Consider the following 27,890-nt stretch of genomic DNA (forward strand, 5'->3'; position numbering starts at 1 on the left):
AAGACGGTGGCTTTCATGAAATCCTCCTGCTGGGTTTTTTTTTTTTTTTTTTTGCATTTTTTTGCTTTGCATATTTTGATGGACTGCAACTAGGCATGGTTACATTTTCAATCGAGAATGTGCCCATACAAAGTAATTTTTTCCTGAAATTCTATTTTTTTAATAAAGATTTTTATTTATTTATTAGACAGAGATCACAAGTAGGCAGAGAGGCAGGCAGGGGGCTGGGGGAAGCAGGCTCCCCGCTGAGCAGAGAGCCTGACATGGGGCTTGATCCCAGGACCCGGAGATCATGACCTGAGCCGAAGGCAGAGGCTTTAACCCCCTGAGCCACCCAGGTGCCCCTTAAATTCTATTTTTTCCTGATACCATTATGACTACTCTCGTTCTGTGGATTCTTTGCCTTGTTTGTCTTTATCAATCACTCTGTTTAGCCAGTGTCGTTCCATTTTTAGGGGACTCTCTAGTGAAATGCGTGTGCAGGCGTGTGCACGCACACACACGTTTGCAGGTGCACACACAGGCAGGACTTCATTTTTTGATCCAAATTGAAAATCTGACTTTAAATAAGGGCGTTTAGGTGACGCGCCGATTCTGTGTTTCTTATTTTGTCTGTTTCTCGTGTCTCCCTTCTTTTGCTGGGCATCGATCCAGACTAATTTGTTTTCACTTTCTACAGACTGTGCAGGACTTGACTGTCCTTCCCCTTTTAGGTCTTTCGCTTCCCGATTATTCCTGCCCCTACCCAAGCAGATGTCTGTTTTCACCATTCTCATGTAACGGCTCTAATAAGCCACCAATAACTTCAGATTCCTAAATACAGTGAACGCTTCCCTTTTCACGAGCACTGGTCTTACTACATACACTCTCCTCGTGACATTCAACACATATGATCACTCTGCCCTCCCCCTCTGCCCCTTAGTCCAAGACCCTGCCCTTTTCTAGATTTTGTCTGCTGTTCATTGCCGTCTTTCTGTCCTCCCCTCCCCCTTCTCTCTCCCCCTCCGCCCCCTGCCCACTAGGCGCTAACCCTCCCCTTTCTGTCTATATTCTACCACCGGTGAGTTCCTCCACTTGTGACTTTAGTTACTCTCAAATATGCCTGACTTCCAAATCTCCAGTCCAGATCACTTTTTCGAGCCCCAAACTAATATACGCCATCATTCTCTTGACATTTCTGTGCGATGTCTGATGGACACACCAACCCTGACATGTCCAAACGTGGGTCCCCGATTTGTCCCTCATGTGGACCCTCTCCTTTCCTCCATTTGATCGAATGACATGAACAGCGACCTTTTTGCTGCTCAGGCCATAGCCTGAGGCTCATTACTGGACCCTTCTATCCTTTACCCCTGACTCTTATCATCACGAAGTGGTTCAGCCTCCAACATATTTTTTTGGAATTATTTGCCTCTTCCTACCTCCACCGCTAACAACCTGGTCCGAATGACCATCGCCTCCTGTCTGGACAAATGTAACAGCCTCCTTGCTAGTCCCCCAGCCCCATTCTTGCCTCCCTAACATTCATCTCCCACCCAGCACCACACAGAGCTTGCTGGAATCCGTATCTGAATATAGCATTCTTCTGCTTTAAACCATCCCCCGAATCCCTTTGCCCTTAGAATCAAAATCAAACACCGTATAATGATCTGAAGCGCAAAGCCCCCCCCCCAAAACATGACCTGGCCCTTGCCAGGCACCCCACGTTCCCTTTCCTTTCCTTTTGCTTATTTCCAGCCTTCCCACCCTCCTCCGTTTCCTCCAAGTCCCGATCACGTTCCTGTCGGATTCCTCCCACTGGCTCTCCTCATTCCTCCACCTTCCGCAGACCCGACTTCTGCAGGTCATCCAGACCCCAGCCCAAATATTTAAGGACCCTCAAGGGGGCTTAGGCTCATGTCACCTTCCCCCCACACTTAGGTCCTATGACTCTTGTTTTCATCACGTTCTTCTCACGATCTGAAATTATACGGAAAATTTACTTATGTGTTTCCATTCACTGACAATATAGCCCCCCTGACTGCAGAAAGCTTGTCGGTTTTTCTTCGGCCTTGTGTCCGCAGTGACAACAGTGCCTGGCGTTAATAGGGGCTCAGCAAAATGGGTCAAATGAAAATGACTCTTCATAAATCCCACTGACCTGATGCAGGCATAGAATGACGGAGAACCGGATTCAGCAGATCCAGTTGTCTACACCTGTCTACACCACTTACTAGACGTGTCTTTTAGCCAGTTATCTGACCCTCAGTTTCTTCGTCTGAAATATGAGGATAACAAAGGCCTCTACTGGATGGGGCTGCACTGAGCTACTCCATGGATTAAACGAGAAGACCTAAACACAGTACATAGTAAGGGCTTAATAAATTGTAGCTAGCTAGTGTGTATCTATAGAAATTACACACACACACACACACACACACACACAAACATTTTGTTCACTTCATTTACTGTAATGCTTCTACTGTCTGGTCTTTGAGACCTCGACTTGTGTGTTCTTAACAACATTGTATCTCAAGAGCAGAGTCTGAGTCCCTAACGTCCTCCGCCCACTGCCTAGCCCACCCCAGCACGGTTATGAGCTTTTATAAACCTCTTTAAATGATTTATCTGAAAATATAAATATTTTCCTCCAGTATCATACAGCAGTTTCAAGCAGCCTACATTCCTTCTACTTCCTCAGAGGTCTTTGAACAATAAATACACACAGGTCTCTACAAATATCACACATGCTGAACGACAGAGTAAAATCATCTTTGGACTTACCATAACAAATCCTGCGGGCCCACACGGAAGCGGCAGCCCCCGTCACGGCAAGGTACGCCCCTCTTACAACACACAGCGGCGGGGACAATTCCATCTTTGTCATTTATTCCTTTTATTTGGACAACGTATATACATATGTACAAAATACCTACTGTCAGAATCCTCTTTTATAATTTCATTTGATTTACAAAAACGGAACAACAAAATAACTTAGGTCACTAATACTGTACAAAAATAAAACTGATTAAACAGTTGTAACGATCAGTATCTTACAGTGTTACAGATCATTCATCTGCGGTGAAAGAACACCTCGGTCTATCCAGAGTGATGAGCGCTGTGCTAAGTCTACCTGCGAAGTGACGAGTAATCAATTTCTGTAACGTGACTACCAAACATAATTCTCAAAAGAAGCATGATGTAAAGCCAGACCTTAAAGCCAGGGCGTCATTCCAAAGCGGTGAAGGGCTTTCTTCTTCCCTAACCAAGGAGAGGAGTTATCTTAACTCTAAAACTATTAAATTTTCCAGAATATGACAACTACTTACAGTATTAGATAAAACGACTTGTCTTTCTTTTTAAACACCTGCAAGAGTCTTTCAAAAAAATTCAGTTTGGTTAAAAAAGTAAACAAAAATTACTATCTTGCATTTGGATTTTTACAAGTTAAATCCATGGTCTTTTTAATATAAAAAGTAATTGCTTCATAGTTTTAGTGTTCAATGAACTCTAGTAGTCCTATTTGAACCATATCTTGATAGAGTAAATCTAATTAGAATGCTGGTTCCTGTTTTGTGACATTTGAAAACAGGATTTATCACGAAGAATAAAAAGCCTTGAGTTTATACGTCACGTTACTATAACATATAAGAGAATATCAAATGTGTGTTCTTCAACAACTTGAAAAGGCAAGTAACAACTTTTTTTGGGAAGTTAAATTGTGCATTTTTTTTTTTTTAAACAAGTTGCTGCATTTATATCCATCTAAGTAAGTGCGGGACAAAAGCCACATATAGATTTACTCTTGAAACTACAAAGATTGTCTTTCACTGACTTTGCTTGGTTTTCCTTAATTTCTTTCTGTGAGGGGAAGATGAGTTTGTCCAAGTTGGTGGGTTGCTAGGCAGCCCCAAACTCCTCACTCACTAAAAAGCAGCGTGCAAAGGATCACAAGCAGGACCGTTCCGTGAGCTCAGTAAGAAATAGACAGCCTAACCTATTTCGTATGGAAGAACAGATGTCCTTAAAACTTATTTTGGACACAGAAATTAAAATTTGGTTTAAAATAAGCGTTTCAAAAACCTGAAACAGAGGTAGAAAGTGTTCTTTATTTTTCCTGACATGTTTTCCCGTGAGAAAACACTTTCCTTTTTATCTCAATGGACTGTTCCCAGTCCCTAATGTTAAAAGCAGTTCTCTTTATAGAACTACTGATACAACTACATTGGTTAAACAAACAAAAAAGAAAAACACCGTGCTAGTGATGGCTATTGTATTGGAAGTCGGAGTCAGCCGTGCCCCACGCCTGCTGTAGGAGCCCACACCGGTTCTGAACCTGGCAACGAGCATGTGTTGGGTGAAATCATGAGTTCACTGACGGGGAGGCACCCTAAGTTTACACGACACAGCTTATAGCACATGTATAAATGAGAGTGCACCGTAGCTCCCTGTGTTAAATAGCAGATAAAATTGCCAGAAAGCATTCTTTCTGACAAAAGAAAATGTAAACATTTCTCCCACAGTCACTGCTGACTCCCTGTACTTGAGGTTTCTTTGCTATGAAAACAGTTCATTTTTTTCTGACCACGTGAAGGCCAAAATTAAGTTTTCAGGTAAATGGCATTTTATGGATGTAGTGGTTTAGGCCATTGTAGACACCTGGATACAAGATATATAGTGGTGAGGCTTCTGATGTCAAAGATACAGTGATGTGTCTTCAGTCACACGCATTTCGTGTGCCTTTGTTCTCCAAAAGGGACCATTTTGAAGTCATCTTGATGACTTCATGATGATACCTAGTCATCATGGTATTTTCCCTTGGGACTCACTACTTACGGGGATATATTTTTCTTTTCACATGTCAGCTTCCTCTTCCTTTTTAACATAACTCTTGCACCTGTTAGTGGGAGTTTGTAGGAACACGGGAAGGAGACCAACACACCTCTTTTTCTTCACAAAATCGGTGTTTCCAGAGAAGTTACTGTTATGCACCCATTCAAATAAAACCCAACAGAGTCAAAACCCTCTCCCTTCGTGGCACTGGAACAGTAAAGTGATGTTAACTAAAAAGATTGGAAAATTCGGAAAAGTTAATAGAGTTAAAATTCTGTTTGTTCTTTTTGAATTTTTAAAAAAAAAATACTACCCTCCTTCTCCTTTAGCATCTGTCCTATATATTCTGCCCTCCCATCTCTGCCATGATCTCATAGGGAAATGTGTATACTATATATATATATTTTTTTAAAAAAAGCAGATTATAACGTGGTTCCAAACAGAATGTCTGCTTCTATCCTTAAAGCACATATTTCACTTATTCCTCCTCTGCATTAGAAAATAAAAGTGCAGCTTATGTTCAAAAAGTACAATTCATACAAAGCAAGGTTTAAAAGTTCTGTACTTAGTGTAACCTTTTAGAGGTTTGTCTTGATTAGTATAAATTCAGACTGCTTACCCATTGACTATAAGTAATTTTTTTTGTTGTTGTTTTCAAGTCTTTAGATGACAGATCATGCTGGAGTAGATGTGCTCTTGCTTGCATAAAGACAGCTGTGCTATGGCGTGTTTTTTGTTGGTTTTTGTGTGTTTTTTTTTTTTTTAATCTCAAAGGTTAACGTGATTCAAGAGAGTGGTTTTGCTAAAGAAACCGAAGCACACTCGTCATTACATCGAAAAGGTAAGAAAACAATTCTGAGACAGCAAGCACAAAGGGCCCAGAATCACTGTGTGACGCCACAGGTCCGCTCACCGGGTCAGACGTATGTACACCAGTGTTGAATCTTTAAAAGTTTACCCCCTCCCCCAGCCCCGTCTTGGCCTTGGCCTTGCCCCCCTCCCTCCACCCCCCTCCCCCCCCCCCAAAAAAAAATAAAGGAGAGAGAGAGAGAAAAAAAAAAAACAAAACCAAAGCATCCGCCTTCCCTCCAGCAGTCAGAGACGGTTCCGAGCTGCCTCTGCAAGGGGCCCCAGGGTGGGCTTGGATCGCGGGCTGCGCTGTGCTTTTCAGAAACCGCTGCGGGGAGGGGAGCGCGGGGGCGGCGGCGGGCTGGGCCCCGCGCCCCCCGCAGCGCGCCCCCTGGCGGCCAGCCGTGTCCCCGGGCGCCGGCGCGGTTGGGTCCGGCGGGCGCGCGCCCCGGCTCACAAGGGGTGGGCCAGCGCCTTTTTCGAGCGCTTGATCATACTGGGGTGGAACTCGGTGTGGCGCCGCGCGTGCTTGGTGAGGTGGTCGCTCCTCATGAAGCGCTTCTCGCACAGCGGACAGCGGAACTGCTTCTCGCCCGTGTGCGTCCGGTAGTGGCGCGTCAGCTCGTCCGAGCGCGAGAACTTTTTAAGGCAGTCTGGCCACGTGCAGGGGAAGGGCCGCTCACCTGCGGGGGGGAGGGGGGGGTCGAGACAGGACGCGGGTGAGACAGCAACGTCGCGGAAGGCGGCAAGCAGCCCCGGGACCCGCGCGACACGGCCCCGCAGGCGAGGCCCGCGGGCCCATGGCGTGCGCCCCCGCCCCCAGCAACCCCCCCCCCCCCCCCGGTCCCCGCATCCTGACCCCCCGGGACCAGGCACCGGACTGCATGTGGGGACAGAGTCTTCGCAGAGGACCCTGACGGAGGCCTCGGAAGGAAGCAGCGCTGCGGACCCTCCCACACCGAGAGACACATTTCTGTTGCCTAAGCCACCCCCTCAGGGACACCTAACAGACCAATAAATACCCTGAGGACATTACCCTGAATCATGTTCTCCACGCAAAGGAACCTGCTCTGTTATACTCAGGGGACCCCTGAACGCCTTGGCTGCTATCATCATCATCATTATTACTACTATTATTTGGGGGAGGGGGCTGGTTATTCTACGTGGTGGCTGGTCGCACAGGTGTTCCCAGGGAGTCAGGAACCTTAGCCCTTCCCTGGATTTGCTGAGGCCGCTAGTCTAATCCACGCCTCCCCTAGAGCAGGTGTTTCCCCTAGAGCTCCTGAGTGCTGTGGTCACCGATCCTCTGTCAGGGCCAGTCTGGGGACAGGGAGGCCGGCACCCAACAAGAAAGCCTGCTTGTTCCTGAGCATCCTGGTAACAAATACTTTTAGACACCTGGAATGTGCTTCCCTGTGAAGGCCATATTTTAAGTCATATTGTTTTATTATTATTATTATTATTAATCTCTATGCCCCAGTGGGGGCTCAAACTCACAACCCTGACATCGAAAGTCACATACTCTTCAGGGTGCCTGGGTGGCTCAGTGGGTTTATAAGCCTCTGCCTTGAGCTCAGGTCATGATCCCAGGGTCCTGGGATCAAACCCCGCATGGGGCTCTCTGCTCAGCGGGGAGCCTGCCCCCCCCCCACCAAGCCTGCCTCTCTGCCTACTTGTGATCTCTGTCAAATAAATAAATAAAATCTTAAAAAAAAAAGTCACATCCTCTTCTGATTTAGCCAGCCAGGCGCCCCAAGTCATATTGTCCTATACAAAAAATACATTTGTTCCTTCTGCTGCGTAATAATCCTTTAACTATCTGAAGACAGCTCTTCCGTCTTTCTCTAGTCTCTGTTCAGACTAAGTGGCCCCAGTTTCTTTCATATTCCTCATCAAAGAATTAACATTATTCTAAAACAGTAGGAGCTAAGGGCCTCACATGCCTTATCACACTGATTTCTCATAGGACGCCCCTTGGAGGTGGCCCATTTCACAGATGAGGAAACAGGCTCAGCACTTGCTGGTGTTTCCAGCAGCCCCTCCTTCGCGGTGGCTTTCCTGATTCACCATATTGTCTCCATGTCCCACTTAATGAAAATGCAGCTAAGCTTCCCCCTCCCGATGTGACCAGGTTAGCCCTGGGGGGGCCTCCTGGTCCCTGCTGTGGCAGGAGAGGGCCCGTGGCTACGTTGGCTGGACCCACACACAAGCTGAAAGGCAGAATGAGCCGTTTAAGATGAGAGGGCCTTGTGCGGCCTTCTCTGTGCGTGCCTGCCTGCCTACTTCTCACCTCATTCAAGCACAGCCCAAAGCAGCGGCTTCACAGACCCCGGGCACACAGGCTCCTGCCTTCCGCAGAACTCTCCAGACACTCCTTTGGTAGGTGTGAAGAGTGCATGTTTTCTCACTTCTGTCCCCACCTTCCTGGAACCCAGAGACTCAAAAGGCTGAGGGCTGCCCGGTGCAGTGCCTCTGAGTCATGCAAATATTATTCATCCTTCCCCCCTCTGCTTCTCCTACCCTGGGCCAGATATGTAGAAATACCGATAATAACAACAAAACCAAGCCTGTGTCATCTCGATGACAGTCCGCACATGGCTAAGATTTTATTTGCTGTTCTCTCAGCAGAGCAATGGTCATCACGCCCTGGTCAATCTCCTTGTTCTTACGGGAAACCGATATGTGCAAAACAAATCTGTACCAGTAGCTTCGTTACACGTGGGTCTGGGTGTAAACCCTTGCTTCGCCGGGGGCTGGAGAGCCACAGTAGCACAAGGCAACGGGACACCGATGAATGCCAAGTCCTACCCGAGGTGGACGGGTGCTGGGGTTCAGGAGGCGTGAATATGCTCAAAGACTCCAGGAGGGCCAACACCCCCCAAAACAAAACGAAAAGAAACCGTACTTCAAACTGAACCCTCTGAAAAACTCAACAACACAGAATTGGAAACCACACTTTTGCAATTTCTGCCAGATCCAACAGCATTCTACCGGGTTCAGAGCTTGGAACAAAAAGGTGGAATGCAGGTTGTCATAACCCAACAAGGTTGAACCCCCTGGGATGAGGACATCAGGTCTGATTTTTGTGCTGCTTATACTGCCAAGCATTTAGTTACTTCCTAAGTGTGTGTAAGTGTGTGTGAGTGTGTGTGAGTGTGTGTGAGCACATATAGCTGGGGTCACTCACATGATCTGGGAACTTAACTTCAGCCTCTTTCAGAGTTACACAGCTAGGGTCCTCTGAATCCCTGTGAAAGGTTTATGGGAGAAATGTTCTCTTAAACATGTTATGTTAAAAAATATAATGAAGGGTTAAAATTCATACAGCGATGAATTATCAAACCAAACCAAGCCAAAGCATGCCAAACAAACAACCGTCCCCGCTTCCTCCGTACCGGAACTGTCTCTCCCCTGCTTTGTGATTTGGTGGTGAGAAAAGTGACAGAAAGGAAAGGCTTGGTGTTTTCTCGGTGCTTGTTAGGACAAAAACTCGTCAGAGTGATTTTTCTTGGAGGAGTGGTAATGTGGTTTAGCTTACTCACTAGCACATGTTTCTTTCAAGTGAGTCATGAGAGGAGGTTAATTTATTGGAACAGATCTGTGTCCACTGTGGAAAAAATGGATCAGAAGACCACTCTGCTATCCTCTGCATTGGAAAGAGAAAGAAGGTACTCCCTCTGTTTTAGGAAGATGGCTTGATGGAAGAGAGAGTCAATGGAAAATGGTCATGAAGCTTGAATCAGCTGTATGTACGGAACTATTAAGTATTTATGCTTGTGATGTATGTATGTTTCAAGTGTAATCAGGGTCCCTCCCCATTGAATTCACCTTCAGTCTAGCTTATGGCTACACTGTCTTCACTGCCTCTCATGGCTGTCACCCTGTGATTATTCTCTTGCTTCTAACCCAGATGCTGCCTTTGACGTAGCATCTTTATCCGTTTCAGAGAAGAGAGGGCCACCTACTGAGCCCAGAGCAAATCCGAGCCCACAGCAGTCTTTGTTAGACTCATGTAACTCGTATAATTCCACCTTACAGTTTCTAAGCATTTAAAAAAAGATCTACTTGGATGTGAATTCCTAGTGTAGAATCTCCAGGATCATTTTTTATTTTTCTCGGATCCTTTGGGAAAACATTAGGAGCTTTGGGTCAGTGATCTAAATCAGGGGTTTAGCAAGCTATAGCCCACAGGCCAAATCTGACCTGCCATCTATTTTTGTAAAGTCTGTGAGTTAAAATGGTATAAACACCATTTTTACTTTGGTTTTTTACCAAATTGGCTGGGGGCGGGTGGGGAAATCAAAAGAACAATAATATTCTGGGACAGGAGAAAGTTTGATGAAATTCAAATCGCCATGTCCATATCCCAAGTTAATTGGACCACAGCCACATTCGTCTGTTTGGGTATTGTTATCTATGGCGGCTTTCTCACTCCGACAGCGGGGTCAAACAGTGGCTGCAGACATTGTACGGCCGACAAAGCCTAAAAGCTTTGTTAAGGGGTCCTGCGGAGAAAGATGGCCAACCCATGATCTCACCCTGAAGACTTGAACTTGTACCTGGTGTACACCAGAGTTTGCAAGTCCAGATGTTTTCAGGAGCCAGACACATGGTAAAAATGGGTGAAACACCAGGTGCATTCACGGGTTTGTGCTGGATAGGGCTTTATCCCCTCAAAGGCATTCGGATTCAACACTTTACAAAGCACTGTGCCAGCCAGACAATGTGTGCGTGCAGGAAGCCTGGGTTCTTCTTGGGGACTTAGGATTTGTAGCCCTTTGAAACCACCCAACTCTTTAACCCGTGAAGGTTCTGCAGCCTACTCTGGGATACATTTCGGCATGTTCGCTAATAATAGACACATAATAAGGTATCATCTAAAAAAATGATACATGCTTTGCACCTAAGAAAGTACAGAATGGAGAAATCCTATGCGGAGAAGGAACAGAATTTAAAGGTGAATGGGACCAGAGATCATGGGACAGAGGAGGAAAAGAGAGGTCTTGGAGAAGCTGTGGCTGTTGTCCCATCATCCTACAGCCAAGGGGAAATCAAGTCGGGCCTGGAATTCCGCTCAGTGCTAAGGCCCACAAAAGAACAGTCAAGTTTCTTCACACCGACCAAATCACACAGCACAGCAACTATCAATTCAAGAATCTTTAAATTTGTCATTAGTATTAATGAGAGCGTTACCGTTCTCCAGGAGAGGGGGGCGGGAAGAACAGGCATGTGCTAGTGTTTTATTTCTGGCCTTTACAGGAAAACATACCCAGAGGCAGTGACATAATAAACTCTTGCTTTACCGGAGCAGAGCTCTTAACAGCACAAGCTCCTGGTTCTCATTATTTACATACCGCTCCCCTCCCCTTTCGGCAGTGAGCTAAGCACCTCTCAGTGACAGGCTCGGCTTGGAGTAGAAAATTAACTGGATCAGAACAGCTACTGGTCCAGTATGGCACACGGTGTGTAAAAGACTTTTTTGCAGACAAAGGTCAGGCCTCCAGAGGTCTCCTGGGCCTCCAAGGGGTTCGAGAGGAGGGGAGTAGAGGCTGCTGGCTATGCGCTTGCGCGCTTGCCTACTTAGCCCAAAGGACGGCTCCGCTCGTTGTTTTTAAGAAGGAGCCTCCACTCTACCTGGGGGTTAGTGGACAACGCCAAGTGGTGAGTTCTCCGTACAAGGGAAGAAAGAGGACAACGTGAGGATTGCCAGCTGGTTATACTCAACTTTGTCCAGGCTCCCTTGGGTTCAGAAAGGCTGCCAGTGAGATATGGGCCCAGGGTCCGGGAGGCCAATGCTTTCTACACCCCTGCTTTCCCACCTGGCTCTTCTCCCCTTCTGTTTCACAGCTCCGTGGAAGAGCCTAAAAGGGGCTGACCTTAATCAAGGCAGGAAGGTTAAAAATACACTCTTCATGAACCTCCCATGCCTTCCACCAAAGGGAACTCCCTCTTGTAAAACAAATCTAAGGGTGTGAGGCCTCCTTTTCAGAACAGAACTCCAAAAATGCCAAGTAGGAATCATGGCTTCTTGCAGATGGACAAAATCAGGGCCGCTTCTTGAGGAGAAAATAGTGCGTTTTGATCATAAAAAAGCAACTAGGATTCCAGAGATAAAAGGATAACCTGACATTAGAAAATCACATTGATAGGATTCCCTCTTTAAACCGACTAATACACTCACCCCCACGTGTATTTTCCCTTGAAAAATGCAAAATAGTGTTTGGTAAAATTCAACGTCCAGCCCTAATAAAAGCTTTTAGGAAAATAGAAGAATTATTCCTTAACGGGGTAGAAATATATAGATCCAAAACACTTCCCCAGCAAGGTCAACAGGAAGATAAACGTAGCATTCTATTAGTCGGGCTGGAGGCATGAATGGACACTGTCCCCATCCCTATAGCTACTTAATGTTGTTCAGGAAATGCTGCTGAATGCCATTAGATAACAAAGGAAGAAGTAAATCATCAGAAGGGGAAGGTGATAGAAGGATTATTTGCAGTTGATACAACTTTCTATTTGGAAAGTCAAAGAGAAATACCGAAAAAACTAATATAAATTTAAAAAATGCGTTCTCAGGTATAAACATACAAAAGAGCAGTGGTTTTCTTATATGTTAACCACAGATAGTCAGGATGAGCCTAATGATAAAAGTTCAGGACCTGAATGAAGAAAATCATCAGACCCTGATATAAAAGAAAATGAACAAATGGAACACTTCCCATGCTCTCGGATGATAAGATTCAACGGTAGAATATGGCAATGCTGTACAAATTCGTCTATGAAATTAACACATACCTTAGAAATTCTTCTTTCTTGAACTTGACAAAATTATTCTGAAGTGAATTTGGAAGAATAAGTACACTCCACTTGCCAAGAAAATTTTGCAATAGAACAACAATAAGTGAACACTAGTGATACCAGTTATTACAATGCATGATTAAAGCTGTAACAATTAAAACAGTGCAAGACCAGCACAGGAAAAGACAACTCAGTGGAACAGAGTCAAGTCTGAAAATAAACCGAAGGCTCATCAGGGATGGGATGTTCCAAATTAGTGACAAAATGAATGTTTAACTCAATAAATGGTATAGACATCTGAAAAGATTAAATCTCGATCCCTACCTTAAACCATTCCCTTCAAGAAATTCCAAATGAGCTATATACATAAATGTAAAATATAAAACCATAGAGGTGAGAGAAAGTATAGGTGACTATTTTTAGAATCCTGGAGTGGGGAGAGATTGTCTAAACATGAAACCAAAGGCAAAATCCTCTTGGAAGAGTAGTTGTGAAATACATAAAAATTTTAAACTTCTGTGTGGTAAAAATATACATGAGTGAAAAAATTTGAGTCAGAACGGTGAACTAATAAAGGAAACTGCGGTGTAAGACAAAAGTTTAAAATCCATAATACAAAAGGGACACTTACAAATCAAAACTAATAACTCAATTTAACAAAATGGCACAAGGATGCAAATAAGTAATTTGAAAAATAAATATTAATGGCCAATAAATAAATAAATGGAAATATATTTCATCTCAAATAAATAAATGGAAATATATTTAATCTCACAAGTAATCAAAACAATTAAGACATCAATGAAATATTTATCAGGCAGGCAAAGATGTTCAAAAGTATGTGCATATGGGGCATCTGGGTGCCTCAGTTGGTTAAGCATCTACTTTTGACCTCAAGGTCATGAGTTCAAGCCCTGTGTTGGGCTCCATGCTGGGCATGGTGCCTACTTATCAAAAAAAAAAAAAAAAAAAAAAAAGTTTGTACATGGATCCATCATTAGTGGAGCCATGTGGAAACAGACAACTCCTGCAAAAGTGGGACTTATAATTGATCTAGAGCTATCTGGCAATACCTTCGTCTAGGAATTATTTCTGGTATTAATTAGAGAGGAACACAAAAGTATACAGGGATACCTGCTTGGTTCATAAGAGCTAAAACTTGGTAACAACTTAACAATAGAGAAACAGTTTGCTACATTGTAGTGTATCCATCCAGTGGGAAAATGTGTATTTGTTACAAATATACTAGGCTGTTACAGAATGAAACTGAAAAGGTTAGTAAGACACCACTAGGTGAAAAGAACAGTGTGTGATTGGCTATATACGAATGTATGAGCAGCATCTATGGAGGGAGAAAACCCCGGAACAGTATATACAGAATATGGACAGTAGATGTCTACAGATGGGGGGATTAAGAGTAACACTTTCTGTTGTATTTTCTGATTTTTTAAAAACAGTTAAGTAGAAGTTTCTTTCATAAGACAAAGTCAGAAAAAAGTCTTACACAAAACAAAGGAAACAGATGAATTTGAGTTTAAAGTTTTCCATGAATGGACTGACCGTTGATCAAGAATATATTCTACACAGAGAATGGGGGGCGGGCTCAGGTATTTACTTTCTACTGGGAAATAACATTCCAGTGTCCAAGACCAAAGAAAGGAGCATCATTCGGTTTCCTTCTCAAACTGTTAGAACGCAAGAAACTTTCAGAGGACACTTCACCTGTTTCCTCACTCCTTCTCTTCTCCCCCCGCCAACTTTTTCTGTACTTGAGAAAAAATCGCCCCACAAGGACAGGCGGGAATCTCCCTTCAGAGTTACATGGACAGTAATGGCAAGGCTGCAACACTGCGGCGTGCGTTCACTGGGAAGCCGGGGAGTGAGTGTATGCAGGGGTGCAAACCCCAGGGTCCCATACAGTGTTCGCAGATGAGGCTGGCGGGACACATACCCGTCCAGACCTGCCCTGACCCTAGGCCTTCGGCACCCCCATCCCATTGTCCACCATCACCTATCCTCGTTCCTACTGGAAAGCGATGCTATTACAGGTACAGAATGTGAGCCTTTGCTCTATTCTTTTTCATGTCCTTGACCCTCAAATGCAGCAGGACCATGCACTTGACAGAAGAGGTGGGCAACAGACAATTCCACACTTCCCTGCATACGTTGCTCCAATTAACTACGACCTCAAAATTCAAGAAATCAAAAGTCAGAAGAAAAACCGAAAGTCTCCCGTTTGCCAGAATTATTGCGACCTGCACATGCAGACGCTCTGAAAAATAAAAACACTTCATCGGCTCTGGAAGAATCGTCCTGCCCCATATCTACTGCCATCCCATTATACTGCCATTTGCTCTTGGCCCCTCTCTGAATCCCACTTGTGATCTGGTTTCTTTTTATATTCCACTGGTTGATATAACAGAGTCATTTTTTTAAAAAGATTTTTTATTTATTTATTTGACAGAGAGAGAGATCACAAGCAGGCAGAGAGGCAGGCAGAGAGAGAGGAGGAAGCAGGTTCTCCGCTGAGCAGAGAGCCCGATGCGGGGCTCGATGCCAGGACCCCGAGATCACAACCTGAGCCGAAGGCAGCGGCTTAACCCGCTGAGCCACCCAGGCACCCTAACAGAGTCATTTTAGAGCTTGAATGTGTGATTTTACTTCCTGGCCCCTGTGTTTATCTGTGGAAAGCAACCCGCTCCATTCTCTAGGTTCTGAGCTGGGAAGTGGTGGGTGTGTCTGTAACATCTATCATGGGACGCTTGATGTCGGTGTCTAGGAAGCAAGCCTGTCTGAATATTGTTTGTGTGTCCCCAACCTCAACTGATCTGGGAGTTCACTCGTGTGCTGGGACCTCAGAAGGAGAGACAGTGGACACCAGATTCTTGACTCTGGGTTCTCAACCTAGCGAGAGAAATGTCCTCATGTCTCAATCATATGGCCCCACCAGAGCTGGCCGAGGTGGAGTGACCTTACCCCCACTCCTAAGCACACAGCTAGGTCTGGGCTCAGATTAGCTGACTCCCACGCCCACGGTCTTCCCGCCCATCCCAGACTATATGGCTTCTGCCCAGTTGTTTGTGGGAAAGAGAAATAATAAATGAACCCACTCAACACTGAGCGGGATATAAATGTTTAATGGCAAAACCATCCTGAGAACATAGATTCTTTGGATCTTTGCATTTTGGATGACTTTGAGAACCATCAGATTCAAACCTGTCAAACCTGACAGATAAAGCCAACTCAGAGGGCAGAGGGCTTGTCCAAGGGTATGCCAGGAGGAGGACCGGTTTTCAAATGCCTCCTTCAACTCAGAGCACAAGACAGGATTAGATATGAAAGAAGAGCAAAGGCTCTAACTCACTGGAGAACGAGCCTCCTACCACGGGCTTCTCTCATTCTCTTACTCCTGGGTTCTTCTTCCCAGACGGGCTGACTTCGGGAGGGCATGCAGTTTCAAGTCTCTTGACTGGACCAGTGCTTCCTACTGACACCTGAGCTATAAAAAGGCTGGAGGGGCTGAGTTTACAGAACACATGTTGATGGTCCCTAAGAAAGGTCCTGTATTCTCTACTGTCTTGTTAGTAATAGGTGTGAGCAGTCCCAGGGAGTGGCCACTGTCACCTGGCCTGGAGACTGCACCAGCCGCTCTGGGGAAGTCCCCTCCCTCCCGTGGCGGGGCACCCGACGGCTGGAGTTGGGCAGCCACGCCGAGAGGAGGGTCTCGGTGCATGCCTCCTAGCCTACACCCCAAATGTAGGGTGGGGAAAGGGACTGGGTGTTCCTGAGCCCAGGCCCACACAGCTGGGAGAATGTCCCTGGCATCCCGAGTCACAGAGCACAAGGATCTGCCACTCTCCAGAGGCCCTTTCGAGCAGAGGAGGTCAACACATGAGGACTGAGACCTAAGCCGGCGCATGACACCCCAGAGAGGACCATCAAGGTCAAAGCATAGTGTGCAAGATACACAGCCCTCCCATGAAGTCAGAAAGAAAAGAGGGGGACTTTCTTGCTTCCCAAATACTAGCTCACTCCCAGGAGAAAGAAAGGCAAAGGGAGAGGGAGAGAGAATGCTGATTTTTGCAAACATTTACCTAAAAAAGAATGCAATTCAATAGAAGTGACAGAGAGACCCTGAATAGGAGTCAAGATGACATTTCTGCATCAACAGCCCAAAGCGGTAGGGGGTGGGGACAGGGAGGGGGGTGTGGAGAATAAGGGGCAGCACTCAAGAGCCCAGCTCTGGTTACGGAGTGACATCTTTGCACACCTCGGGCTTGTGACTGGGAAATTCGTGCCCGATGCACACAGTTGCTTTATAAGCGCCAATGAGACGTCTGGCCTCCTTCGCCAATACAAGGATTCCCTTTCCATTTGCGCACTTAGATCTAATGATATGTAGCATCCGCAGCTCCCAATCTCAAGCAACCGCGATCCAGGACTAATGCCTTCGGCTCGGATCAAGCAATGGGCATAAGACAAAAGCCCAGGAGACAAGACTGCTGTCTGGTTAGAAAAATGCCTGCTCTACCTGCCAGCCAGGCAGGGGGGCCCTCGCGGTGGCTCAGAAGGACTGGTGATGCTTTTCCAGCACATGCGGCCGGCCTTTTCCCTCTGGGCTCAAGCTCTGTACGCCGCTGGCCCCACAATAAGGCTGTGATGACCACATGCCACATGGGCCACCGTCAAATCGTTTTTCAAGCTTTAATGGGCTGAGCTACGGATTCCTATGGCCTGGCGTTTGTCACCAAGGACCACAAAGCTTGGCAGGACTGAGCTGTCCGACCTTCCGCAAGCAGCCCCCCACCAGCCCTCCTGGGGCTGGCATTCCCTGGGCAGAGCTTCGCCATGTGAAAGGCAGCAGGACATCGAGATGACTCAGGCTGGAGGGGCAGAGCCCCTGTTTCTTTACACCGGAACCCCCGCTTCCGAAGGATAATGCTCCCTAGACAAACCTTTCGTGGCTGGCCACGGGAATGATTTGTAACATGACCGACGAAAAGCTGGCTGTTCGGCTGTCATTCTGCTTATTTTCATTAAAACGGCAGAGGTACAAAACTACCATAGAATTACGGCCACACAGGAATTTAAGTCGTGTTTATGTGTTTTTTTGTGAGTTATTTTTAAGAGCTAATCTTTGCCTCACTATTTAGTAGGGTGGTGGTGTTGGGCACGACGCATAATGAATTGACTCGTGAACCCCAATGGGAATTGTCGTACAAACAGCCCATCTTTGTGCATTTGAGGCCTTTATCTGTTCACACCCAGGGTGACAAACATTCCTGTAGACACAATTCATTTCTCTGGGCATTAAAATGGATAGGCAACCGGAATTAAGAAAACGTGAATGGGGCTGCTTATCACACGGCTGCTGTTAACCTTATTCCATGAGAGGTTTTGGGTACTGGCTTCTAGAACGTCCACGGAAGCGGCATGAAGCATGAGCCTGAACACAAGAAATGCGTGTTGAAATAATTTATTTTCTGCCAAGACCATTTAGTATATGCAGTGGTGGCCTATCTTTAAGGATGAACTCCAGCGATAGCTCTGAGTCCTTTCTCTTCAAAGGAAGGGGGGGGAATGCTGTCATACGGATCTGTCTCTCATTTTGTCAAACCGCTGCTTTTTGGAAAATCCTGTCTATAGTTCTACGTGGGCAGATGGAGGGGATATCTGCTGGCTCTGCCTGCCTGGCATCCATTGCTTCTTTGGGGTAACAAAGAGCATGCCTTGAATTTCCTTGTGGAAACTACCCTTTCCCCACTCTGAGTCTATGTAATTCTCGGGCAGGAGAGGTGACCCCACACCCCCAGTCCAGAGGTTCGATGTGACCTAGCCATGCCACTGTGACTGAATTCAGGGACAGGCGCAAAATTCTAGCTCAGTTATGAAGACTGAAGCCCAAGACTTTTGCTGGGATCATTAGGAAAGGAGAACTTTCTCTCCTTGCCGAATTGGCAGGCTGGGAGAGTGCTACCGCCGGCGGCTACCTTAGCACCCTCCAGAGACAGCCTGCCTACGAATAAAGCCAAAGCACAGGACCGCAGAGCTGAGCCAGGGAGAGAGCCAGACACTGAGTCCCCGAATCCAGAGATACCAGAAACCAGAGCTACCCTGGATGTGTGGGTAATTTGAACCAATAAAGTTCTATTTTTTTTAAGGAGCTGGTCCAAGTCTAGACTCAGTCTCTTGCAACCAAGAGCCCTGACTAATACAGCTTTGGACGGGACGGGTGTCTTTTCAATGGGAAGGAAGCAGGTTCTGAATAGCTCTCGGAAAATATAGGATAGGTTTGGTCAGAGTCGAAGATCTCTGTAGATATTCTTAACCAAGGTTCATAAAAACCAGCCACGCGCCAGAGTTAGAACACAAGAGTAGACAGCTAAGACCTTGGGGCCAAGTCCAGGAGAGGCATGCAAGACAGGGTCTGTTTCCACTGGTGAACACCACAGGGTCCACGCCAACAACGATTCATGCGTAATTCCAGGTAGTCAGAAACACACTAGGAAAATTCCAGAGTAACAACCTTGGACTAAGATAACTGACACCAAGTCTAATTCCTCCGATAAAACAAGAGTACTTTCCTATCTCATAGGACTTCCGTGAGTTTCAGTGTCACAGTGTAAGTAAACCATTTGGCTTAGAAGCTGGCATGTAATAAATGCTGAATGTTATTGCTGTTTCTATTATTACTATTAACATTAATAATTTTCCATTATTACTATTATTCACAATGTTCACGTGCCTGCTTTCAACGTCTAAAACAGCTCTATGCCTGTAACAGTCACTCAATAAATAAATATTCTTTCAACGAATGAGCTGTTTCTGGACATTCTGGAATTGCAAACAAAAATTCTAAGGAACCTCGAGGCCTTCTGGGAAATACCTGTAAATTATTTTTAATTATAATTCTTGGTGTATGGGGACACTGTTCGATATGCTTTAAACACCTCATCTGAATTAGTCTCGGAACAACGCCAGTTGAATCACTGAACTCCATTTTACAGATGAGAACACTGAGGCTCAGAGAGTTTGCACCATATGAGAGTGGCAGAGGCAGGACTCGAGCACAGGTCTGAGGGCCCCAAAGCCCATGCTCTGACTGGTCTCTCTACCGAAGCAAAGGCCTGTCCTGGAGATGCCTGCATTCGAGGTCCTTAGAGTGGGCTGGCCTCCCCACCACACACTCTTCTCACTGCCTCTACCTCATCAAAGCTGGGCCCCTGGGAGGGAGAGATGGGGAAACCTCCTTTTCCCTCCCTTTGAACCAAGACGATCTATAAAATTCATTGCGGTTCTGAAGTGTCTGCAAAGCTTTTGTCCGTTGCCTGCCCCACCGGTTCCCACTTCGGTTCCAGTCAACTCTGGGAGGCACTCACTGCCAAAACGACAGAGACTTGCCTTGGAAAAATGTTCACACTTTGTTTGATACAAAATACTGCTGCTTGCATTTCAAATCCTTTTCATTAATTTTGCATGGCTTAAGCTCCCCTCTCTTTATTTTCATCTATGTAAATAATGCCCTCGCTTTTTAAAAAGGCTCAATCAGAGATGCATTCCATTCTCCTATTCAAATTTGTGATCATTCTCAGTTTTATTAAAAAAAAAGAAAAGAAATCGAACACCCAGGGGCCCCGGCCTTAGCCAGAGAGCAGCTGGTTCATGCAGCTCTAGAACCCTTGGATTTCATTTCCGGATGTTCATTCGCAGCTCAGGATTCCAGAGGCTAACATAGCTCACGATGCACCCAGATTCCAAAGGAAGCCTGTGGGTGCACCTTCGTAAACATGTGCTTGGAGCGCCAATGGAAATGAATGCCTTGGAGGAACCCAGGCATAAAAAAATGGGAGACCCCTCACTCCCTTAGTGGGAAAGGCATTCTCTATGCATAATAATGTGAGTCCTATTATTTCCTGAGGGGACTGCTTGTGGCCAGGGTAAGACAAATGTTTACTACTGGCCTTAATGCACCAAAAACGTATTAAAGTTTCAGGAGGGCTCCAGGAAGGGTGGAGTAGGAAATCTCACTGACACTTGGCCTCGGGCTGGTTCACAGTGTGCAGCTCCCATAGTAAGAGGGCAGAGGTCCCAGGGCTGACACTACCTCTGTCCTTTTGCTTGGTTAATTTGGTTAATGCGAAGCCGCCGCTCTTTAAACCGGGATTTAAAAAATGTTAACCGAGGGTTGGAATTTTCGGGAGACCGTGGCGGGAGGCGGGCGGGGGGGGGGGGGGATTCAGATCAAAGAATTGCAAAGAATTCACCATGAGGGAAGGTCTCTAGGTCGGCCTTGCCCAGGCCTTTAGCAGGTCTTTGACAGCCCTTCAGAGTCCGGGGCGCCCTCTTGTGTTGCTGAGGAAACCCGGGCCCCCGGAGGCCGGGCCCTGGGCCCAAAGTCACATGGCTGTCAGGGCAGCAGGCCAGCCTCCGAACCCTCTAAGAGAACGTGTGTCCACGGAACAATCCGGGTACCTGAGAGGGTGGCCAGACCCTCCTCTACAGGCAAAATGATGGATGTGATGACCCCTCAAGGTCACTTTCAAGCTCCAAATTTTCTTTTGATACTGACAGCTGCTGCACCAAAGGACTTTGACCTAGGCCTAGGCCTATGACTAGCTTCCCAGCAAAAAGTGAGGCAGAGCAAGAGACAGGATTGCTCAGAGACCCCTGCAAAGGGTCCCATTTCTTTCCTTTTAGCCATCTGTGGGTTTTTTTTTTTTTTTTTCCTTTCCGTCGCCCCTCCTTTTTGCATGTGTTGCATAGAAACAGAAAGTGCCTTTGTACCAATTACGAGGTACTAATTTACGTTCTTCAGTGGGCGTGGGGCTTGCTGGAGAAACATTAGGAGAAGGTGGGAGGGTCGGATGTGGGGGAGGCCTGGAGGGCTGCAAGCTTTTTCTCTAAGCCTGAGAACAGCCAAGGGGAGGGAGAGAACAACCCGAAAAATCTGGAAGTCAAGACTAACGAAAATGACGAAGCTGGTTTTATCTTGTTTGTTTAAATCAAGAATGCCAGTGACCGGTGTGCCTGGGTGGTTCAGTGGATTAAAGCCTTTGCCTTCGGCTCAGGTCCTGATCCCAGGGTCCTGGGATCAAACCCCACATCAGGCTCTCTGCTCAGCGGGGAGCCTGCCTCCCCCTCTCTCTCTGCCTGCCTTTCTGCCTACTTGTGATCTCTGTCAAATAAATGAATATAAAAATCTTAAAAAAAAAAAAAAATAAAGAATGCCAGTGACCATAAGGCATTCAGAAATCACCCTGATGGCCCAGAAGGCCATCTCTATCCAGCGCACGCCACGTGCTCTCAGGGGCTCCTGGAAGAGTGAATACTGGAACTCATCTGCCCACTTTTCTTCCCAATGAACTTCTCAAAGACCATTGTCAGCCGCTTTCCCAATATGTCATATGATAGTTCTCCCTGGGAAGTTCGAGCTGGGAATTTCCCACAGACATTGCAGAATGACTAGCTCTTGGGATAAACGTCAACAATTGAGACAAGACTGTAAATCTGACCCTTATGTTCAGAATCCACGAATTCATTTCCCTCAGGTTACATCTTTGTGTCTGAAGGTTCTGGGGTGTTGCCATCAAAACAGCTCTGTGTTTGTCCCGAGACCTCCTCCCCGACCCCAGGCCCCACTTGTCCCTTCCCGTCTCCTCACCACTCATCAAAGATCCAAGGGGAAAAGAGGGGAAAAATGTTTTCATCCTATGATTCTACTCCGTGTGTATTTTCTGTCGTGAGATAATAACCTTGTCAGCAGCAAAAGCTTTTCTAAGTCAACTACGCTTTGTTTCTGCAAGGACAGGGGAAGTGAGGAAGAGGAACGGTGGGTCCTACCTTGGGGACTGGCAACAAAGCGAAGTTGGGTCCCCCGAAAGGCCTCAATCCCCAGCGGGCTGGGGCTCCGGCGGCCACCTGGGCCATGATTCCTGGGAATAGAGGGGGTTTTAGCCTCTTGTCTGAAACCCAGAAGCAATCCCTTCAGGAGTCCATCCTCGAGATCCTTAGAAACCTCACATCTTCTAGAGCTACGGCGCGTGTGCTGCTATTTGCCTTCTTCTCGCATGTAGATTGTCATGTTTTTTTTCCTGACAAGACGCATGAGGGTGTGTCTAGACAGTCTCACTGGGGAGTGGGGTGGATATGGCCCCAAGGGGGCAAAAATCACATCTTTGGCAGGTGAGGAAAGTCTTAGCTATCACAGTGGTTTGTGGCCTTTTAAAGGAGTTCAGGACACAAACAGCCCTGCAGTATTCCCGTGGCACTGAAACGTCATGGGAGAGGAGGACGATTACAGGGAAAAAAAGTATAAAGTCTCCTTAGGGGAAAGAAAATGGGGGTGGGGGGTAGAAAAACAATTACCTGTGCAAGCAAGCCCCACTCAGGCTAAGCTGTAAATCTATTTTGGATGAAGCGTGTCAGGTTATGAAATACAACAATCCACATCACTTGGGGAGCCCTATGGAGAGAAGAACAGGGCAGAGAATGTCTCCTCAGGGACCACACGCAGGGCCTCCCTTCTGCTTCGGAAGAGCAGAGAAAGTGGCAGAGACTGGACACCGGCAAATGAAGAGCCTGCCCCGAGGACACTTGTGCCCTGAGGCTCCCAAGTCTGGGGTCTGCAGCCAAAGCGAGACCTTGCCCTGTGCCTGAGCCCCTGCCTCCTGGGTGATGGAATGGGTCCTTCTTCACACCTCTGATGGGACAAAGCTGTCCTAAACCAAAGGATTCACTCTAAAGCTTTTTCTGATAATTAAAGGAGACGAGTACAAGAGGCTCAAGCCAGGCCTGGCACCTGTATTAGCAAAATTTTAAACCTTTGGTTCAGGAAGAGAACTTCGTGGCTGAACGGACATTCCTAAAGAGCCCAGAAAACCCGTTTCCAGGGTTGGAGGAGACCTTCCACGGCGAGGGTCCTCCAGATCCCTTCTGTCCGATTTTCTCAGGTATCCCAGGGAAATACGCAAGCAGGAGAGGGAGAAACAGAAGCAATCGCTCTTTTGGGGGTTTTGCAACTCTGTCTCCTTGATTTTACACAAACGTCCTTCTGCTCTATTAAAAAAAAAATGTTGTTTTTAAAACTTTTTCTGTAGAACTGGAACGATATACCCAGTGTCCTCAAGCTCAACGTGTGTCGTCATTTGGGGAGAGCTGACTCAAGTCCTTCAGAAAAGAAAGTAAAATGGCACTCCGCCTGGGAGCAAAGCCTAACTAAGGTCTCTGTCACCGGGATGTCAGCCTTGTCTACACCAGCTGGTTCTGAAGATTTCGATCTGGAATTTGGATATCCTTGTTTCCTTCCCCCAGACTTACCACCCACCCCCATATACATAACTATGCAAGGTGACCACAAAGTCAGGAAACAGGATAAACTTTTTTCTTTTTTTTTAGTGTTCATTTTGGGTGGAGGAGACGGGGATGTGGCAGAGGCCTGGGGTGTGAGTGCGTTATTTGTGGAGCCGATTTGGGGTATATGCTCTGAGGTGGGGGAAGAGTGTATGGGTGTGGATGTGGGGGCTGTGAGGGGACTTCTGTGTGTGTGTGTGTGTGTGTGTGTGTGTGTGTGTGTGTAGGTGATGGCAGTGACGTGGGTGTGGGTCTGCAGGGGGGGCGTGGACAGGATAAACTTCAAATTACTTGCATTTAATATATATATATATACTCCATGTGTTATCAGAAAAAGCACTCTAATGGGTCTAATTGTTAAGCTGTAACCTTACCAAAAATACCATCGAAAGTGTCCCAAAAGTCTGGAAATGAGAAGGAATGTATTTGTGGCATTTTTCAAATTAAACCATGGATCTGCTGCTTAAAGGTTAGAAGTGCATTCTTGGAAAAGAGTATCTGACCCAGGGGCTGAAGGAAAGCAAACTGAGCACAGTATTATAAAATGTAAACTGACGTACTACTTACAAAAAAGTTCATCCTGGTTCCTGATTTGGAGGAATCCCTCTCTATTACACACAAACTCTAAGATCCAGGGTTTCTTGAGGTTTTCTGTTTGTGGCACCCTATGCTAGGTGCTTTGTCTATGTTATTTAATCTTTGCACAAGAGCCTATGAGGAGACAGTGGTAACAGCCTATCCAGTGGATTAAGAAACTGAGGTTCAAAGAGGGGGTAGTAAACTTACATGCCAGCAGGGATGATGCAAATGACTAAAATAAAGGACACTGCCCTGCAAAAAATGATCAGTTCAAGCCAATTGTTGCTGGATAGGGATTCAGGCCCCGTACTGCCCGACTGATCGATTTTTCCAGAGAAGCCAAAACTCTGGATTTGGGCCGAATCTTCTGATTTTCAGATGCTGGTGACTAATTCCATTTTTCTATTAACTCTGTGTTGGCTAAGACAAACGGATTTGCGAAGCAAACCCAGCAGCAGGCCTCTAGTTTGCCAGCTTGGAATTGAAGGAACTCACTGAAGTTTCCCCCATCTGGGAAACAAGACGACAGAGGAGAACCGAACTCAAAGTCGTCCTTCTCTCTTAGGACAGGACAGCAGTGGCTGCACTGGCTTAAAGGCAATTTTGTTTAAATGACTCAACTTCTCAGGCCACTGGGTCCATGGAAGTGGGAGCTGTAGGAGGTAGAAGGCTCTAGGAGGCGATCACGCAGCAGGAAGGACTCTCATTGGGCCACACTGAGCAGGGGGGTGTGGCTGGAATTTTAGCTGTTAAATCTTCACCAAATGCAGACGTTCCAAGGGCTAGCTCAGGTCCACCTTCTGGATTTAATACCAGCAAGAAGCAAAACAATAACAACAACAACATTACCTCATTTCCCCCCACCCCAACGCAATCTAACTTGAAGCCAAAACTGCAAATTCCAGACCTGCAAGCACCAGACCTGTAAGTCTCTTATTTAAAGAGGATCCTTGACACACACCTTCTTCAGTAGGAGGGTGCTTCCCACCATATTTACAGACGCTGAGGTTTTTGTTTAACCTTGTCCTGGTGTTCCAGAGTCCCCAAACCTAAACAAGACACCTGCTCTCATCCTATCACTAGTTTCAAGAGACCGACTGCAGCATTTAGAATGGGATTAACATTTCATTCGGTCTTCCACTCCTGACTGTGTAAAAGGTTCTCCTGGAACAGCTGAGCTGCCTTGCCTTATGGAGAATTAGAGATCAGCACGAATGCACGCACACATAAGCAGCCATTTCTGTAAATGCCCGAGAAAAAAATCACTCAGCTGAATGGTTCAGAACTCCAGGAATCTTTTTTTCTAAGACAGAAAGGCTCAGGTGGCTGCCACAGAGACCCTGCAAGCCTCCCCAGCCCAGCCTCCCGACTGGGCAGCTCCCTGAAGGAGAGCATGCCTTTGCTCAAGGTGGCAGTGGGTGTCAGTGTGAGCCACGGAACGGAACTCCGGGAACATGGCTGACAAGGCCAGGCCCGCCCAACAGCTGCTGGTGAGTAACACCCTCCAGTTAATATACCCCTGCCTCACCCCAGGGGAGTCACGCTAAAGGTCACATCCCCCAATCCGGGCGTACATCTGCCTTCCGACAGCCTTACACATACAAACTTCCAAGTCTGCTGTTTGAGGGCAGCTTTGGGTGACAACCCCAAACAACCTCTTGGGGCATTAACCACGCAGGAAACTCTGTTGCACGCCCGTGCCAGCAGCCACCTCGACAAGAAGCACCATCCAAAGGAAATAAAATCCGAAATGCAGTTACGTGGCCTTGCTTTTCAAAAGCAAAACCAAACCAAACCAAACCAACCCATGATCATTTTAAAACCACAGGCCCAGGGCCTCGTCTTAAAAGTACCAACAATGACACCCCCAGATGACAATACTTGGCTAAGTAACTCCAACAGCCTCTTCGAGATCGCGTCAGAGGGTCGAAGGAACAGAGGATCCAAGAAAAGATCAAGTCCTGTGCTTCCTTATCAGAATAGCATCAGCAGAAGAACATTACTAAAGATGGTGAGATAGCACGGCCCAACCCTTTCCAACTTTTTCTGAGTTATGTTAAACAGAATCAGCAAAATTGGCTGACCAAGGTCTCTGTACGCCTCCAAAGCCCGTTTTATACTGCATATGTCTTCCTGGCCACATTCCTTCAGCCAGGCCCCTGCCTTTTCAGTCTCTCTGGGGAGAGAGCCTTCCAGGAGGTCTCCAGGCCCACGTTCTCTACCGAGCCTTGACCTCAGGCAAGGACCACACCTGCCCCCTAACTATTCAGGGTAGAGAGGGTGCCACGAATCGTGGGAGGGGGTGGGTGGGGGGGGTGGGAATCAGCTACCGAATCTCATTAAAAAGGCTATCATTAAAAAGGCTAACTAGTCCTGAAGTTAACCCACCAGCCATCACTTGATCAAACTCCTCTGCCTCCTGAAGCTGTGTTATTTTAAACCTCCCTGGGGACTCTTGGCCAAATTTAAAACCACCTCGGCAAGCCCTGGAAAGTGGCAAGCATACAGCTAAATGAGTCCTTAGTCATCCCTAAAAGGTTCCACGTAAAGCGTGCCGCTTCTCCCCAGGTTCTGGGCATTTCGCTGCAATCCCTCAAGAGAATCAAATAAAAGATATGCCATTTGACCTCCCCAGTGCCAGCGCCTGCCCAGGTGGGGTGGCCCCACGGTCGGCCGCGGGGTGCGGGAGTCCTGGGGGCGGGGCGGGCCGGGAGGGGCGGCACCACTCCCCTCCAAGCCACGCACAGGGGCTGGCACTCCGCACTCACTCTGCCCGCCAGGTTAAGGCTCTCCATGGCTTCTAGAGACTGGAGACGATTACGGAGAGAGGGAGCTTTTCCGTCTCTACGCGGCTCCAACCTTTAAAGAGTTAAACAGCATCTTATCCAAAATGTGGGCACCCTTGAGGCCAAGCGTGGTGTCCTTAACGCCCGGAAGGACTGCCCGGCCAAAGGTTAACTAACCCCAGAGCTCGGTGGGAGAGGGAGACGCCGCTAACCTGTATGCACTCTGTAATGGGCTTTGAGATGGGAGGATTTTCCATAGACTTTCCCACAGCCACTGTAGGGGCACTTGTGCCTCTTTTCGGAGGCGTGTTTCCCCTTCGCAGCCACTCCAGGGTGGAGGAGGGAGAGCGGGCTGGGCGCGCTGCCAGGATCCTGTCTCTCCTCCGGGCTGTGAGAAGGACTCGACCCAGATTCGGTGGTCACGTCGCTGTCAGATCCCATATCCTCATCCGGACTCTCCAGACTGTCGCTGCACACCGAGGGGGTCTGGATGGGTCGGTACTTGTTCAGGTCCAACAAGCTCTTGGCGATGGTGACCAGCGTGCAGTAATCCTTCCAGGTGTCCCCCGGGTCGCCGTGCTCCTTGGTCACCTCGCGCTCAGGTAGTCGCAGTCGCTCGGCGTCCGGAGCGCCCCCGTGCTCCGGCACCGCAGCGCGGTTCGAAATAGAAACCAGACACTGGGCAGCCACGAAGTCCATGTAGGCGGCCGCGGACAT

General features: G+C 47.1%; 1 protein-coding gene across 1 annotated transcript; it reads right to left on the bottom strand.

Annotated features, from left to right (window-relative positions):
* Window positions 1-5,551: 5,551 nt before the first annotated feature.
* KLF9 (KLF transcription factor 9) lies at window positions 5,552-27,890 on the bottom strand. The gene is made up of 2 exons (XM_047699385.1): window positions 27,386-27,890; window positions 5,552-6,344 (listed from the first exon to the last, which is right to left on the bottom strand). The coding sequence occupies exons 1-2, from the start codon at window positions 27,888-27,890 to the stop codon at window positions 6,115-6,117; spliced, it is 735 nt and encodes a 244-aa protein (XP_047555341.1). The 3' UTR covers window positions 5,552-6,114.

The sequence above is a fragment of the Lutra lutra genome, chromosome 13 (genome assembly GCF_902655055.1).
Source record: "Lutra lutra chromosome 13, mLutLut1.2, whole genome shotgun sequence".
Lineage (NCBI taxonomy): Eukaryota > Metazoa > Chordata > Mammalia > Carnivora > Mustelidae > Lutra > Lutra lutra.